This window comes from Bombina bombina, chromosome 10 (assembly GCF_027579735.1).
Source record: "Bombina bombina isolate aBomBom1 chromosome 10, aBomBom1.pri, whole genome shotgun sequence".
Taxonomy (NCBI): Eukaryota; Metazoa; Chordata; class Amphibia; order Anura; family Bombinatoridae; genus Bombina; species Bombina bombina.
This window is the reverse complement of record NC_069508.1, coordinates 211,897,236-211,912,845: the sequence shown is the minus strand read 5'-3', so window position 1 is coordinate 211,912,845 and position 15,610 is coordinate 211,897,236. Positions and strand designations below refer to the sequence as shown.

Sequence of the window (15,610 nt, the reverse complement as noted above, 5' to 3'; positions counted from 1 at the left end):
TTTTTACACTAAGTAATACATTACCCTTATCTTGTAAGCATGATCCCAGTCGTTGTTAAATCACTGTATCAGGCTTACCTCAAATATACCAGGCACTGTCAGCATTTTCTAGACCTTATCATCTCTCTAGAAAAAAATATACTGAACATACCTCAAAGCAGGTGATCTGCAAACCGTCCCCCCAACTGAAGTTTTCTTTCCATACTCTTCAGTTATGTGTGAGAATAGCAATGGACCTTAGTTACAAACCGCTAAGATCATCAACCTCCAGGCAGATTCTTCTTCCAATTTCTGCCTGAGAGTAAAACAGTACAACGCCGGTACCGTTTAAAAATAACAAACTCTTGATTGAAGGTAAAAACTACACTAAGTCACCACATATCTCTTGATACTTCCTTTCTTGTCGAGAGTTGCAAGAGAATGACTGGGGGTGGCAGTTAGGGGAGGAGCTATATAGACAGCTCTTTTGTGGGTGTCCTCTTGCAACTTCCTGTTGGGAAGGAGAATATCCAACAAGTAATGGATGAACCTGTGGACTGGATACACCTTTACAAGAGAAAGAGGGGACATCCCTGACGGGTCCCTCTCTTCAAATGAATCTTGGGGGATAAAGATATGGATAAATTCCAAACATAATCTAACAATAAGGTAACTTGTCAAATATTTCTAAGTGAATTCCTATTTTTCATGAATCCTGTCTGGTCAGGGTGAATAATTTTATCCAGGAGTACCGCTAATCTTGAAGATATAATAGAAGTCAATATCTTATAGTCTGCGTTGAGAACTGAAAAAGGTCTGTAAGCTTTTTTTAATATTAGGGAAATACGTGCTGCAGAGAAATAACTTGACATTTCATTTCCAGAATAAAAATAAAAATTAAATAAGCTAACTAAGGAAGTTTTTATTTCTTCAGACAATATTTTATAGAATTCTATTGGTAGGCCGTCCGGTCCCGGGGCCTTATTAACACTAGCTGATTGGATAGCTTCTAAAATCTCTTCCTCAGCAATAGGTTGATTCAGAGCTTGAAGTTCCTCTTCAGAAATCCTGGGCATTTTAATTTTAGTCTAAAAATTTGTAAAATTATCCAAATCTACCTCTGATTCTGCGTATAATTGCTGAAAAACATTAAAAAAAACACTTTATTAATATCATCAGGATTAGTATAACTCATATTTTCGTCTTTAATAGATAGTATAAGATTGTTATTCTTTCTAATTTTTACTAATTTGGCCAAATATTTGTCTGAATTACCATAAATTCCTCTAAACTGATGATTAATTTTCTGTTCCTCTTCATGAGATCTTTGCCTTAAGAAAATATCCCTTTCCCTTCTGACCTTACAATATTTATCCCAATTACCAGGAGATCTATGAGTATAATAACTTCTAAAAGCATTTCTAACTTGGGCAGCTAACTGCAATTCAAAGGCCAAAGCTTTTTTTCTCCAACTATAGAGATGGGATCTAATTTCCCCCCTCAATACCGCCTTTGCGGCTTCCCAAAAAGTCTCAATTTTATTAAATTGGGTAATATTAAATATAGTATAATCCTTCCACTTTTGTTTTAACCAATTAATAAATCTAGGATTATTTGCTAAGAAGCGAGGGAAAAAGAAGGGAGAAGTTTGGTTCTTAGGAGAGGCTGCTGTCAACAAAGTGACTGAAATTGTCGCATGATCCGATATCACAATATCGTTAATACTAGCTAATGTTCTACAAGTGGCCAATGGTTTAGAAATGAATAAAATATCTATTCTGGAAAAAGTCTTGTGGACTTTCGATTCACACGTAAAGCTTCGAAGGTCGGGATTTTTTAATCTCCATATATCTACTAAACTTAATTAATGACAGAATTTTTTAAAATATTTTGCAATTTTATGATATTCCCTGGCATATTTTGATGAAAGTCTATCCAATTCAGGACAAATGGACATATTAACCCCCCCCCCCCCCTCTAGTATTAGATTCCCCCAATAAACGGAAATAATTTTTGTCTAATACTATCCCAAAAAACTGGAGAAAAAGTGTTCGGACCATAAACATTACAAAGGGTGAAGTTAAAACATTAAGTTGTACTTGCAGGATAATGTATCTTCCCTCTGGATCAGCTTGAGAATTGATAATTTTATAATCCAAATTTTTATGAAAGAGAATCACTACCCCTGATCTCCTTTTAACTGCAGGTGCCGCTGCTAATTCCCTTACCCATTTACATCTTAATTTAGGAAGTTCTATTTCCTTAAGGTGTGTTTCCTGAAGCATTACCAGTAATGCATTGCTGATTCTTCAGCAAAGGAAACCAAGAAAATAAAGCAATTTTTATAACAGAAGTAAACTGCAAAGTTGTTTGAAATTGTATTCTCTATCTGAATCATGAAAGGAAATATCTGTTTCATGTCCCTTTAACATGTACTAATTTCTTTCCAGTGGCATGGAGAGTCCACGAATCCATTCTAATTATTAGTGGGAATTCAACTCCTGGCCACCAGGAGGAGGCAAAGAACACTCCAGCAGAGCTATATGTACTAATTATGATTTCTTGACCACATTCGAAATACTAGATAATTAAAGGGATGGTAAACACCTTGTAGTTACAAGACTTGTCTGTTGTTTTGCTATAGAATAACATATCAGCCAAGGCAAAAGATTTTTAAAACAAATTGACATCTTTTTTTACAGCAATTATTTTTCAATAGCCAAGCTTCACCCACCATATACCTTATTTTCAGGAGCCAATCTGGGCTTTAGTCTGCAGACAAGAGCGCTAGTTACGGTCATAAAGTTAGTAAACAGAAAAAAAGGGACATTCCGGTCAAAATTTAAATACACTAAGATGAATTACATCTTTGAAAAGAATCATATTTGCACTATATATGATTGTCAAAAATGCTTCTAGTAAACATTCACTGTTTTACTGTTCGCTCCCAGTCACCTCCTCTGCCACTCTCTGCACCCTCCTTCCAACCACTGAGAGTGAAGTGACTTCCCTACTGTCTTCCTCACACCTCACTACCTGCTCACTTGACCCCATTCCTTCACATCTAATACCTTCTCTGTCTCCTACAATCACTCCGACTCTTACTCACATATTCAACTTATCCCTTTCTACCGGCTCATTCCCTGTCTCCTTCAAACATGCAAAGGTCACCCCATCCTCAAAAAACCCTCCCTTGACCCTAACTCTCCTGCAAACTACCGCCCCATATCACTGGTCCCGCTAGTTTTCGATCTTCCTGTCCTCCAACTCATTGCTCGACCCCCCCTGCAATGAGGTTTCCGTCCCCAACACTCAACTGAGACTGCCCTCACCAAGGTTACTAACGATCTCCTTTCTGCTAAAAACAAAGGCTACTACTCCATACTCATCTTACTTGACCTCTCTGCTGCCTTTGACACTGTTGACCATCCCCTTCTCCTACGGACTCTCAGCTCTCTTGGGCTCGGTGACACTGCCCTCTCCTGGATTCACTCTTATCTCTCTAACAGATCCTTCTCAGTCTCTTTTGCTGGTGACTCCTCCTCTCTATTGCCTCTGTCTGTTGGAGTACCCCAAGGCTCTGTCCTGGGTCCTCTCTACTCTACTCTTCTCTATTTACACTTCTTCACTGGGTAAACTTATCAACAGCCATGGCTTCAACTACTACCTCTATGCTGATGATACCCAGATCTACCTTTCCACCCCTGCACTCCTGTCAATTCTCATATCAGCGACTGTTTTCTGGCATTTCCTCCTGGATGGCCTCTCACCACCTAAAAATAAACATGTCCAAGACCGAACTGCTTCTAATTCCCCCCCCCCCTCTAACTCTACTCCAGTTTCTAATTTTTCCATCACTGTTGGCGGCACCACTATCGCCCCATCACCCCAAGTCCGCTGCCTCGTATTCACACTTGACTCAAATCTGTCCTTCATTCCCCACATCAAATTGCTCTCTTCATCCTGCCGCAACCACCTACGGAATATCTCCAAAATTCGTCCGTTTCTAAGTGCTGAAACTACTAAACCGCTAATCCACTCCCTGGTAATTTCCCGACTTGACTACTGTAATAACTTACTATCTGGCCTCCCTCTCTCCCGCCTCTCTCCCCTTCTATCCATCCTAAATGCATCTGCCAGGCTAATCCACCTCTCTCAACGCTCTTTTTTCTGCTGCACCTCTCTGTGAGTCCCTTCACTGGCTCCCCATTCACAGCAGAATTAAATTCAAAATTCTCACCCTGACCTACAAAGCCCTCACCAATGCTGCCCCACCCTACCTGTCCTCACTCATCAGCAAATATACTCCTGCCCGCCCCCTAAGATCCAACAATGACCTGCTCCTTGCGTCCTCTACCATCACCTCCTCTCATGCTAGACTACAGGACTTCTCTCGTGCGGCACCAACCCTCTGGAACGCACTTCCTCGTGCTCTCAGACTTGCCCCTAACCTCTCTTCCTTTAAACGTTCCCTAAAGACCTTTCTGTTCAGGGAAGCTAATCATCCCGACTCAGTAACGAATTAATTTCACTTACCTAACAGTTGCCCTCATCTATCTCCTCACTAACATCATTCTCACCTTTGCAGTCCTCACCTCCTGTTTCCCATCCTCCTACCCATCTAGATTGTAAGTTCCCACGGGAATAGGGCCCTCAATCCCCTGTATTTGTCTGTAAAATGTTGTCTTATTGTATTGCTTCTTCGTTGTACTTTTATCCTTGTACACATGGAAGCGCTGCGGAATCTGTTGGCGCTTTATAAATAAATAATAATAATACTGTTAACATTTTGCTCTGCACGTGCATGTGACACATATTGTGATATTTTCAGTTTGCTGGTATTTTAAAGGGACAGTCTTGTTAAAGTTAAACTTTAATAATTCAGAAAGGCCACGCATTTTTAAACAACTTTCTAATTTACCTTTATCATCAAATTTGCTTTGTTCACTTGGTATTCTTTGTTGAAAGCTAAACCTAGGTAGGCTCATATAATAATTTCTAAGCCTTTGAAGGCCGCCTCTTATCTCAGTGCATTTTGATAGTTTTTCACAGTTAGACAGCTGTAGTTCATGTGTGCTATATGGATAATATTGTACTCACTCCTGTGGAGTTATTTATGAGTCAGCACTGATTGGCTAAAATGCATTTCTGTCAAAAGAACTGAAATATGGGGGCAGTCTGCATATACAAGGCTGTCACAGAGGTAAAAAGTATCTTAATATAACCGTATTGGTTTTGCGAAATTGGGGAAGGGGTAATAAAGTGTTATCTATCTTTTTAAACAATAAAAAATCTAGAGTAGACTGTCCTTTTAAATACTGCAGTTGCTCAGAACACCAGTGGGGCTTGTAACAGGTCAGCAATGAACAAATTGAGTCATTACCAGATGGTACAAGCACCTTGGGATCTCTGAGCAAGTGCTGTTTGAAATACAGGTGCACGGCGCATACTTAAATACACTTTTAAAACAGCGAAAGCTTTTATTAGAAGCATTTTTGTTAATGCATGTATATTACAGAAATGCTTCTGTTCAAAACTGAAATACATTCATGCAGATTCCAGTTTAGCTGGAATGTCCCTTTAAAGCCAATTAGTGACATGTATGTAGCAGGGTTGGCCTTGAGAAGTCAGCAGGTGCATTTCAAGTTCTGAGAATGAGAAATTGCTCAATTTTCAGAGCTAAATTACATGAAAATAAATAAGGAAAATGTATTGTGCATTACAAAAAATATCAAGGTGTTTTCTGTATCTTTAAAGGGGCAGCAAACACCTTGTTATTACTGTTGCTATAGTATAACATAGCCAGGTCTTTTTAGTGGATAGTTTTTAAAAGCTAAATTCCACACAGCCCCTTCCTCCTGTTTTGTTTGTCATTCATTGTGGATATTTGGATGATATTTTATCTAGTAAAATGATACATAAAAATAATATAAAGTCTTGTATAAGAAGTAAAGGACAACTCAGCTGAAATATGTACATTTTATAGCTGGAGCACTTGGGAAGAGGAACAAGAACACAGATCTATGCTGGCAAACTGAACTACAGAGACGATAGTGACAATGACAGCTGTTTGAATGAGAAGGAAATAAAAGTCATACTTAAAGCTTTAGACCCAAGTCACAGAGACATTTCATTGGTAAGTAGTCATTTATTGGTAGTTACAGGTTTTTATATGTATCACACAGCCTTTCTGCATGCACTAACACACCGCTCCACCTTCCACCCTGGTTTTTACCTTAATATATAAACAGCAATTAGGTGCAGCTGTCACTAATGAACCAGGATAGAGACACAGCCTCTGTACTGACACTTTACCATATTCTGTTACACTTTTCCAACCCTCCTTTACTCACCACACACTTCACTCACTCATATACTAAACATATTTCTTTTCTCCCTTACCTTTTGTGTCCATTCCCTCTCCTTTAGATTGTAAACTTGGGAGCCTTCCTTGTATTTAAAGTGAACTACTACTGATTGTGCTCAGGGCATTCCTCTCCTTTTGTATAACTCAATTATTGCACCTACAACTGTAATGTACCCCTACTGTACTTGTTTGTTTGTGTTTGTAATGCATCCCTGTAATGTTTTATTATTACTTGTATAGCGCTGCGTAATCTGTTGGCGCTTTATAAATACCTGATAATAATAATAATAATAAATCAGTGCTTGAAAATGATCCCAGGTAAAAGATTACCAGTGCACTAGACTAGAACATTATGGAGTTACTATTTATTAAACATTAATACACATTTATATATATATATTTTTTTTTATTATTTTTTTTTTGGTGTCATAAAATGAATGTCTTTATTCAGACCTTATGAATGAAAATAGCATATAGTTATACTTATTTATTTATTTATTTAGTGTTTTGCCTATTTGATTTGTTGCATTATACAGTTATAAAAAATGAAACACAAAATTAAAATTAAACACAAAAGAGCCAACATAAGGGTAACATATAAAGCCTAAAGCTGCTAACAGAACAATACCAAAGATATGTAAAATTGACATTTCTCTATTTGTGCTATTGGCAAAACAAATGATTCCAGTATGTGAGTAGGAGGGCTCTGCACAGAAATTGTTAACTCAGAGCAGTTTGCTGTTGATGAGATACCTTATTCTTTGCTGTTGTTAGAAAGGTGGCTGGAGGGGAAATATAACTGTATAGTGTGAGTCATGATGCAGTTTAAGATCACTGGTACATTGTACCCCTTCCCCTGACTACCACTTGTGCAGAGGATCTGACCATACAAATAAATATATAAACCTGTGTCAAGGGTCAGACAATACTCCCAGCTACCTTCCAATCCCCAGTGTCTGAGACAAATATACACACACAGCATGGAGGAGTGGCGTGACCTCATGCAAAATGTACTGCCTTCCAGGAAACTCACTATCCACCACTGTACAATGCATTCTGGGAATTAGAGTCCAGACTTGCAGAATCACAATACTGAGTGAAATAGTAAACTATAAATTCCAGAATGCCATATAACTCCCAGAATACTGTGCTGCTTCCTATAAACAAAGCATCATTCAGGGGTACTAAAAGAAACAAATATGACATTCAATTGTCGTTTTATTTCCTGCAGTTTGTACTCCAGGTGGGGAGGAAAATCCAGGGAAGGGCAAATGCCCCCCTTTTTTGGATGCCCATGATTTCAGGTCTCCTTATGTATTCAAAATGTTTAACACGTAAACACCTTGCCCCTTATGTGAACCATTTAATTCTGGTATTAAATGAAAATAAAAAGGTTCTGCTCAAGAACATCACAACCAATAGCAGCAAAAATGTTGTGGCGCACAATTCAGTAGGATTCTTGTTAAAGGGACTTTGTAGTTTATGTTGTTCTCCACTTTAATGTGTTCCCAATGATCTGTTTTACCCGTTGGAGTGTATCAAATTGTTGAGAAATAGCCCCTTTATTTTGTCATTTGAAATAACTTATTTCTTTCCTAAGATATGGTGAGTCCACAACGTCATCAATTACTGTTGGGAATATCATTCCTGGCCAGCAGGAGGAGGCAAAGTGCACCACAGCCAAGCTGTTAAGTATCACTCCCCTTCCCACAAACTCCAGTCATTCTCTTTGCCTTGGTGCATGGAGGAGGTGAAGTTTCGATGTCTGAAGAAAATAGAATTTCCTTCGCTTCAAGAAAGATTTTTAGGTCTAGCCGTAATCCATGTTAATCTCTTCAGTAGGGTAGTGGTGGCTTTAAAGCAGTTAGGAACTTGTGAGGTGGGCCTTGCTGTGTTTTACTAACATATTTGCTGCCCATGGTATAGAAAGCCAGAGTAGGTTTACTCTGTTCTTTCTTTTTCTACAGGTCCCTGTGAAGAGTGGCGTCCTCTCACACTGTGTAAGCTGTCATCCTGCCGGACGACCAGACTGCAGGTAAGTGCCTTTTTGTCTTCTGGGGCTGGAAGACGGGCACTGAAAGGGTTTAGAGACTTTCTGCACTTTATCTGGGACTAAAAGATTATTAATGGAGGATCTTTTATTGGCAGTGGGCAGGCACTTAATGCATAATGATATGGAGATTTAAGGGGATAACCCTCTATTGTGGCTCAGGCAGATCTTTTCATACGGATAATTAATGATGGCATTCATTTTTTTATTTTATTTACAAGTATCATACTCAATCCATGTATCATGTGTGGTGTGTTTTACAATCCCTCTTTGAATTTTAGAGGGCTTGCAGCAGCGGCACTTTGGTCCCTTAAGTTTGAAATCTGTGAACCAGTTATTCATTCTGGTGAGTGAATGTTAGGGTCACAAGTTTCGGAGTGTGGATTGGAAACGATCCTTATAGGCTTGTACATTTTGGAACTACGATCCCTATAGAGGATAGCTGCTCTTTTAAGGATCAACGGACTAATCTGGTGGCTTATGTGTTGTAGTTTGTATTGCCACTGTGTCGAGTGCAGCATCCTTTTGGTGTGACTCCTTGTCTTATTCCATTTTGGTAGAGACTCCTTTAGAGGAGATCCAGGACAGAATTAAGGCTCTTAAGATAGCCAATTCTTAAAGGGGCACTGAACCCAATCTTTTTTCTTTTGTGATTCAGATAGATCATGCAATTTTAAGCAAGTTTCTAATTTACTCCTATGATCAATTTTTCTTCGTTCTCTTGCTATTTTTATTTAAAAAAGAAAGCATCTAAGCTAAGGAGCCAGCCATTTTTTGTTCAAAACGCTTTACAGCACTTTTTTAGTGGTGGGTGAATTTATCCACCAATCAGCAAGAACAACCCAGGTTGTTCACCAAAAATGGGCCGGCATCTAAACTTACATTCTTGCTTTTGAAATAAAAATACCAAGAGAATGAAGAAGGTTTGACAATAGGAGTAAATTAGAAAGTTGCTTAAAATTGCATGCTCTATCTGATTCACGAAAAAGAAAAAATTGGTTTCAGTGTCCCTTTAAGGGCGTGGTGACAAAATTCTTGGTCAAGTGGATTTTTCCTCTAAGTCCAAGCTTCTGGCGCTTCCTTACAGGGGTAAGACCTTGTTTGATAGGGTCTGGCAGAAATCTTTCTGATATCACAGGTGGTAAAGGGTCTTTTCTACCACAAGACAAGGGGTGTCGGAGTAGAAACCCGCAGCTGAGTCTAAATCAGCATGAAGGGTTTGCCCCCGATACGGGATTGGACCAAGTGGGGGGGGCTTAAATTCTTTGTGGGTTTTTTTTTTTTTTCTTTTTTTTTTTTCAAGCATGGACATGGATTATTATCTCAGAGTTACTAAATAGAATTCAAGGCTTTTCCTCCCAGAAGCAGGTTCCACCTCTCATGTTTATCTGCAGTCCAGATAAAAGAGAGGCACTTTTGAATTGTGTTTGGGTTTTATCCTCCTTGGGAGTGTTGGTTCAAGTTCCTGTAAGTGAACAGGGCCTAGGCGTCTATTCTAACCTGCCAACCAAGAAATAGCAAAAGATAGAGGCTTAAGAAGTATTGAAAAGAAGTCTTACCGCTCTTCGGTGACACCCTCCGATCCTCACTTGTCCCCTGTGAGTGACCTCTCCAATTTAGTGTCCCCTCTTGCTCCAGATAATGTTGGCAAATTTATCAGAACCTTCAAGCAGCTCACCTGCTCGGGTGGTACAACTTCCAACCGAATGCTGCCGCTCTACTCCGACTCCTCTCACCAGTCTCGGCGTCTGACGTCACACTACCCTCCGATCACGTGACTATCATTTGCCTCTGGTATCGGATAGCTGAAGTTCTATTCACTCGCCTCACTGAAAACGGGGTATGTTGCTTTACAGGTTGGGTGTCACCGGTCCTGGCGGTTCCTCAGCAGATTGTTGTGGGATTCTCCTTCATCCATGGGGAATAATAGAAATAGTTCTAAATGGCCAGGCCAAAACGGCACTCTCCAATGCCGTATATGTGACTCAAACCAAAAAAGATAAATGGCAACTGGCTTTAAAACTGTAATTTTCCTCTTTATTTCTTCCAATTTAAAAACATGGCATTAAAAGTTCATAATAACATGGCACAGACAATAGACACGTCTAACATGTTTCGGCCCTGACTGGCCTTATTCATAGACACTCCTTGTCAGTCTCAGCTGTGTGGTTTTATTCCACTCTCTCTTATTTGATTGGTAGTCTGTGCTATGCCTCCTTTCTAATATTAACCCTTGATGATATAGTTAATCACTACATGTACTCATACTCGATATTTGACTACATATTAAAAAGATGTAACACCTTTTTGTTAATGTGTATACACTTAAAAGAGATTAAAGTAGTTTCAATATCACTTCATAGCTAGTAATTTAGTTACCTCCATGCACTTTATTCATCTAAACAATTTTAGCATTTATTTACAATTTCTAGTAAATTTTATTTTATTTTTGTGCTAAATTTATAGCAAAGGTACCTTTGCTATAAATTTAGCACAAAAATAAAATAAAATTTACTAGAAATTGTAAATAAATGCTAAAATTGTTTAGATGAATAAAGTGCATGGAGGTAACTAAATTACTAGCTATGAAGTGATATTGAAACTACTTTAATCTCTTTTAAGTGTATACACATTAACAAAAAGGTGCTACATCTTTTTAATATGTAGTCAAATATTGAGTATGAGTACATGTAGTGAGTAACTATATCATCAAGGGTTAATATTAGAAAGGAGGCATAGCACAGACTACCAATCAAATATGAGAGAGTGGAATAAAACCACACAGCTGAGACTGACAAGGAGTGTCTATGAATAAGGCCAGTCAGGGCCGAAACATGTTAGACGTGTCTATTGTCTGTGCCATGTTATTATGAACTTTTAATGCCATGTTTTTAAATTGGAAGAAATAAAGAGGAAAATTACAGTTTTAAAGCCAGTTGCCATTTATCTTTTTTGGTTTGAGTCTATTCTAACCTGTCCGTGGTTCCTAAAAAGGAGGGAACTTTTCGTTCTATTCTAGACCTAAAGTGTCTCAACAAGTTTTCTCAGGGTGCCGTCCTTCAAAATGGAAACCATTCGTTCCATTCTCCCTTTGGTCCAGGAGGCGACCATAGACCTGATGGATGCGTATTTTCAAGTTCCTGAGATTTGCATTTCTGGGCAGACACTTTTAGTTTCTGGCTCTTCCCTTTGGCCTTGCCACGGCTCCCAGAATTTTCCCACTCTTCGCAGTGATCTGGTTTCGGGGAATTGCAGTGGCGCCCTTCATGGACGACATATTGGTTCAGGCGCCATCTTTCTACAATCAAACTTTCATACAGAGATCTTGGGGGGTTTTTTCTACGCTTTCATGGATGGAAAGTCAATCTGGAAAAAAGTTCCCTTGTTCCAGCTACAAGGGTAGTTTTCTTAGGGACCATAATAGATTCCCTATCTATGAAAATGTTTCTGACTGATGTTAGAAAATTCAAGATCCTTTCCTCTTGCCTCTCTCTGCAGTCTACTGTTCGGCCATCAGTGGCTCGATGTATGGAGGTAATTGGTCTGATGGTCGCTTCCATGGACATTTTTCCCTTTGCTCGATTCCATTTGAGAGCTCTGCAGTTATGCATTATGCATGCTCAGACAATGGAAAGGGGACCATTCGGATCTGTCTCACAGGATAGATCTAGAACAGTCAACAAGAGACTCTCTTCCGTGGTGGTTTTCTCAGGAGCATCTGTCTCAGGGCATGTTTTCCCTACCTGGGTGATTGTGACCGAGGACGCGAGCGAGCTGGGCTGGGGAGCAGTCTGCTCTCCCCATAAACATCTTGGAGCAATTTACAATGCTCTTATGGCTTGGTCTCAGTTGTCCTTAGCCCGGTTTATCAGGTTCCTGTAAGACAATTTCACCTCAATAGCTTACATCAAACACCAGGGAGGAACTCAGTGTTCCTTAGCCATGATGGAGGTGGCTCGAATTGTTCAGTGGGCGGAAGCTCACTATTGCTGTCTATCTGATGTCAACATTCTAGGAGTGGACAACTGGGAAATGGACTTCCTGAGCAGACAGACTTTTTACCTTGGGGAGTGGGTGCTCCACCCAGAGGTGTTCTACAGGTTAACCCTCAAATGGGGGGTACCGGAGTTGGATCTGATGGTGTCTCTGCAGGACGCCAAGCTTCCAAGGTACGGTTCAAGGTCCGCAGGCCACTCTGATATATGCTGTTTCCTCCCCTTGCTCTCTTTCCACGAGTCATTGCTTGTATCAAACAGGAGAGAGCATTGGTAATTCTAATAGCCCCTACGTGGCCCTGCAGGATCTGGTATGCAGACCTAGTGGAGATGTCATCTCTCCCGCCTTGGAGGTTGCCGCTAAGGAAGGACTTTCTAACTCTGGGTCCATTTCTTCACCCAAATCTTGTTTGTCTGAAGCTGACTGCTTGTAGTTTGAATGTTTAGTTCTGTCTAAGTGTGGGTTTTCTGAGTTCATTGAGACCATGATTCAGGCTCGTAAGCCTGTTACTAGAAAGATTTACCATAAGGTATGGCGTATACACCTTTATTGGTGTGAATCCAAGGGCTACTCTTGGAGTAGGGTCAGGATTCCTAGCATTCTGTCTGTTCTCCAGGAATAGGTCTGGAGAAGGGTTTGTCAGTAAGTACTCTGAAGGGTCAGATTTCTGCATTATCTATTTTGTTGCACAAACGTCTGGTGGATGTGCCAGATGTTCAATCTTTTTGTCAGGCCCTGGAAAGAATCAGGCCTGTGTTTAAGTCTGTTGCTCCTTCTTGGAGCCTTAACCTTGTTCTTAAAGTTTTGCAGCAGGCTCCGTTTGAGCCATTGCATTCTATAGATATTAAGTTGTTATCTTGGAAAGTTTTGTTTCTTATTGCTATCTCTTATGCTAGTTTCGGAACTCTCAGCTTTGCAGTGTGATTCGCCTTATCTTATCTTTCATGCGGATAAGGCGGTTCTTCGTACTAAGTTTGGTTTTCTTCCGAAAATGGTTTCGGATAGAAATACTAATCAGGAAATTGTTGTTCCTTCTCTATGTCCTAATCCTTCTTCTCCTAAGGAACGTTTGTTGCACAACTTGGATGTTGTACATGCTTAACATTTTTATCTTCAGGCAAATAAGGTTTTTTGCCAGTCTTCTGCCCTGTTTGTTTGTTTCCTTCCCTGGAAAGCATAAAGGTCAAAAAGCTACTTCTACTTCTCTTTCTCCCTGGTTGAGAAGTATCATTCATTTTGCTTATGAGACTGCTGGACAGCAGCCTCCTGAGAGAATTACGGCTCATTCCACGAGGGCTGTCTCCTCTTCTTGGGCTTTCAAAAATTAAGCTTCTGTGGAACAGATTTGCAAGGCTGCAACTTGGTCTTGCCTCGGCTGAGGCTTCTTTTGGGAGTAAGGTTCTTCAAGCGGTGGTGCCTTCTGTTTAGGTCTGCCTGTCTTGTTATCCCTCCCTAGTCATCTGTGTCATCTTGCTTGGGTATTAGTTCCCAACAGTAATTGATGACGTTGAGTCCACGACCTCGCCCTTTATTTTAACACAGTTGTTTTTGAGTAAACCTCAGGCACCTCTACACCTTTGTGTTACTACTTTTTTCCATTTTCCTTTGGTCGAATGACTGGGGTTTGTGGGAAGGTTAGTGATACTTAACAGCTTGGCTGTGGTGCTTTTTTCCTCCTCCTTCTGGCTCGGAGTGATATACCCAACAGTAATTGATGACATCGTGGACTCACCATATCCGGAAATAAATTTATCAGGTAAGTATAAATTTTGTTTTTGCTTTTTGAAACCACCACATATACTAGTGTCATGGTGCCAGGAATCAGACTGAGACGAGAAGTGCAAAAATAATCACACCTTTATTAATAGCAAAAAAAAAGTCCACAAGTCAAATAACAAGCCAGGAATCAAAACCAGAGCTGGTAGTCAGACGAGCTGAGTCAGGAGCCAAAGCGAGTAGTCAGACGAGCCGGAATCAGGAACAAGGAGAACAGCAGAGTCAGGAACAAGCCAGGGATCAGGAACCAGGAGGGGCGTCGGACAGCCAGGTAATACACAGGAGCTCTCACAAACAGGTCTGAGACAACGCAAGGGCAAAGCATACTGAACAAAGGCCCTTTAAATAATAAGTGATGACATCACAATTCTGAGACTGCATCCTGTCTCACACGGATGATGTATACCAGTCTTGCCATAAAAGGAAGTGCAGGAAATGAGCAGCATCACACAGTATGCACCAGAGTCAGCAAGAGAGGTGAGTAAAATGGCTGCCAGCAGCACATGGCAAACAAAACAGGGAAAAAAAACCTGACAACTGGAAATATGAATACTTTAGTATTCTGTAGAAAAGCTATGTAAACAAGAGGCAGCAGCAAGCAATCAAGTTCCCAGTGGGGGTTGAAGCCAGGTACTAAAATTTTTATTTCCAATTGACCTCTTAAATTATGGTCATTGTGCATAGAGAGAGAGAGATACGTTTAGGAGGTCAGCTATTTCTGAAGACTCAGCCAATTTAAATACACCTAGATTGTAAGTTCCCACGAGAATAGGGCCCTTATCTTTGTACCCATGGACAGCGTTGCGGAATCTGTTGGTGCTTTATAAATAAGAGTAATAATAATAAAGAACAATAAATTGAGGATTACACGAGCAAAAAATGCTATTTCATATACAAAAATGAAGCTAAAAGATCTTTCCCATGCATTTTATACTTTGCAGCTACTAAAACAATTTATTGAAGGGAAAACAATTTTATAGTATCATTTTCCTTTAATTCCTTTAATACCATAGAGGGCAGCAATGCAATGTATTAATGTTTTCTTTCAGCTTTATCTGAGTTTTAGCCTTTGTAATGATCACTGCCCTTTAACTTGTAATGATTTTATAGAGGAGTGTGTATATTGCTGTTTTACAGTAGAGCGGCATCTAGTGTTGTTTTACAGTGGAGTGCATATATTGCTGTTTACAGTAGAGCGGCATGTAGTGTTTTACATTGGAGTGTGTATATTGCTGTTTTACAGTAGAGCGGCATCTAGTGTTGTTTTACAGTGGAGTGCGTATATTGCTGTTTTACAGTAGAGTGGCATCTAGTGTTTTACAGTGGAGTGCGTATATTGCTGTTTTACAGTAGAGCGGCATCTAGTGTTTTACAGTGGAGTGCGTATATTGCTGTTTACAGTAGAGCGGCATCTAGTGTTTTACAGTGGAGTGCATATATTG

The 15,610-nt window shown here is 39.9% G+C and overlaps 1 protein-coding gene across 1 annotated transcript in view; it reads left to right on the top strand.

Moving 5' to 3' along the window:
• JAK1 (Janus kinase 1) overlaps positions 1–15,610 on the top strand; it is a 459,211-nt gene that overhangs the window by 249,764 nt on the left and 193,837 nt on the right. Inside the window, exon 11 of the mRNA XM_053693677.1 lies at positions 5,966–6,115. Coding sequence (XP_053549652.1) covers positions 5,966–6,115 — 150 coding nt within the window. The remainder of the gene's footprint in view (positions 1–5,965; positions 6,116–15,610) is intronic.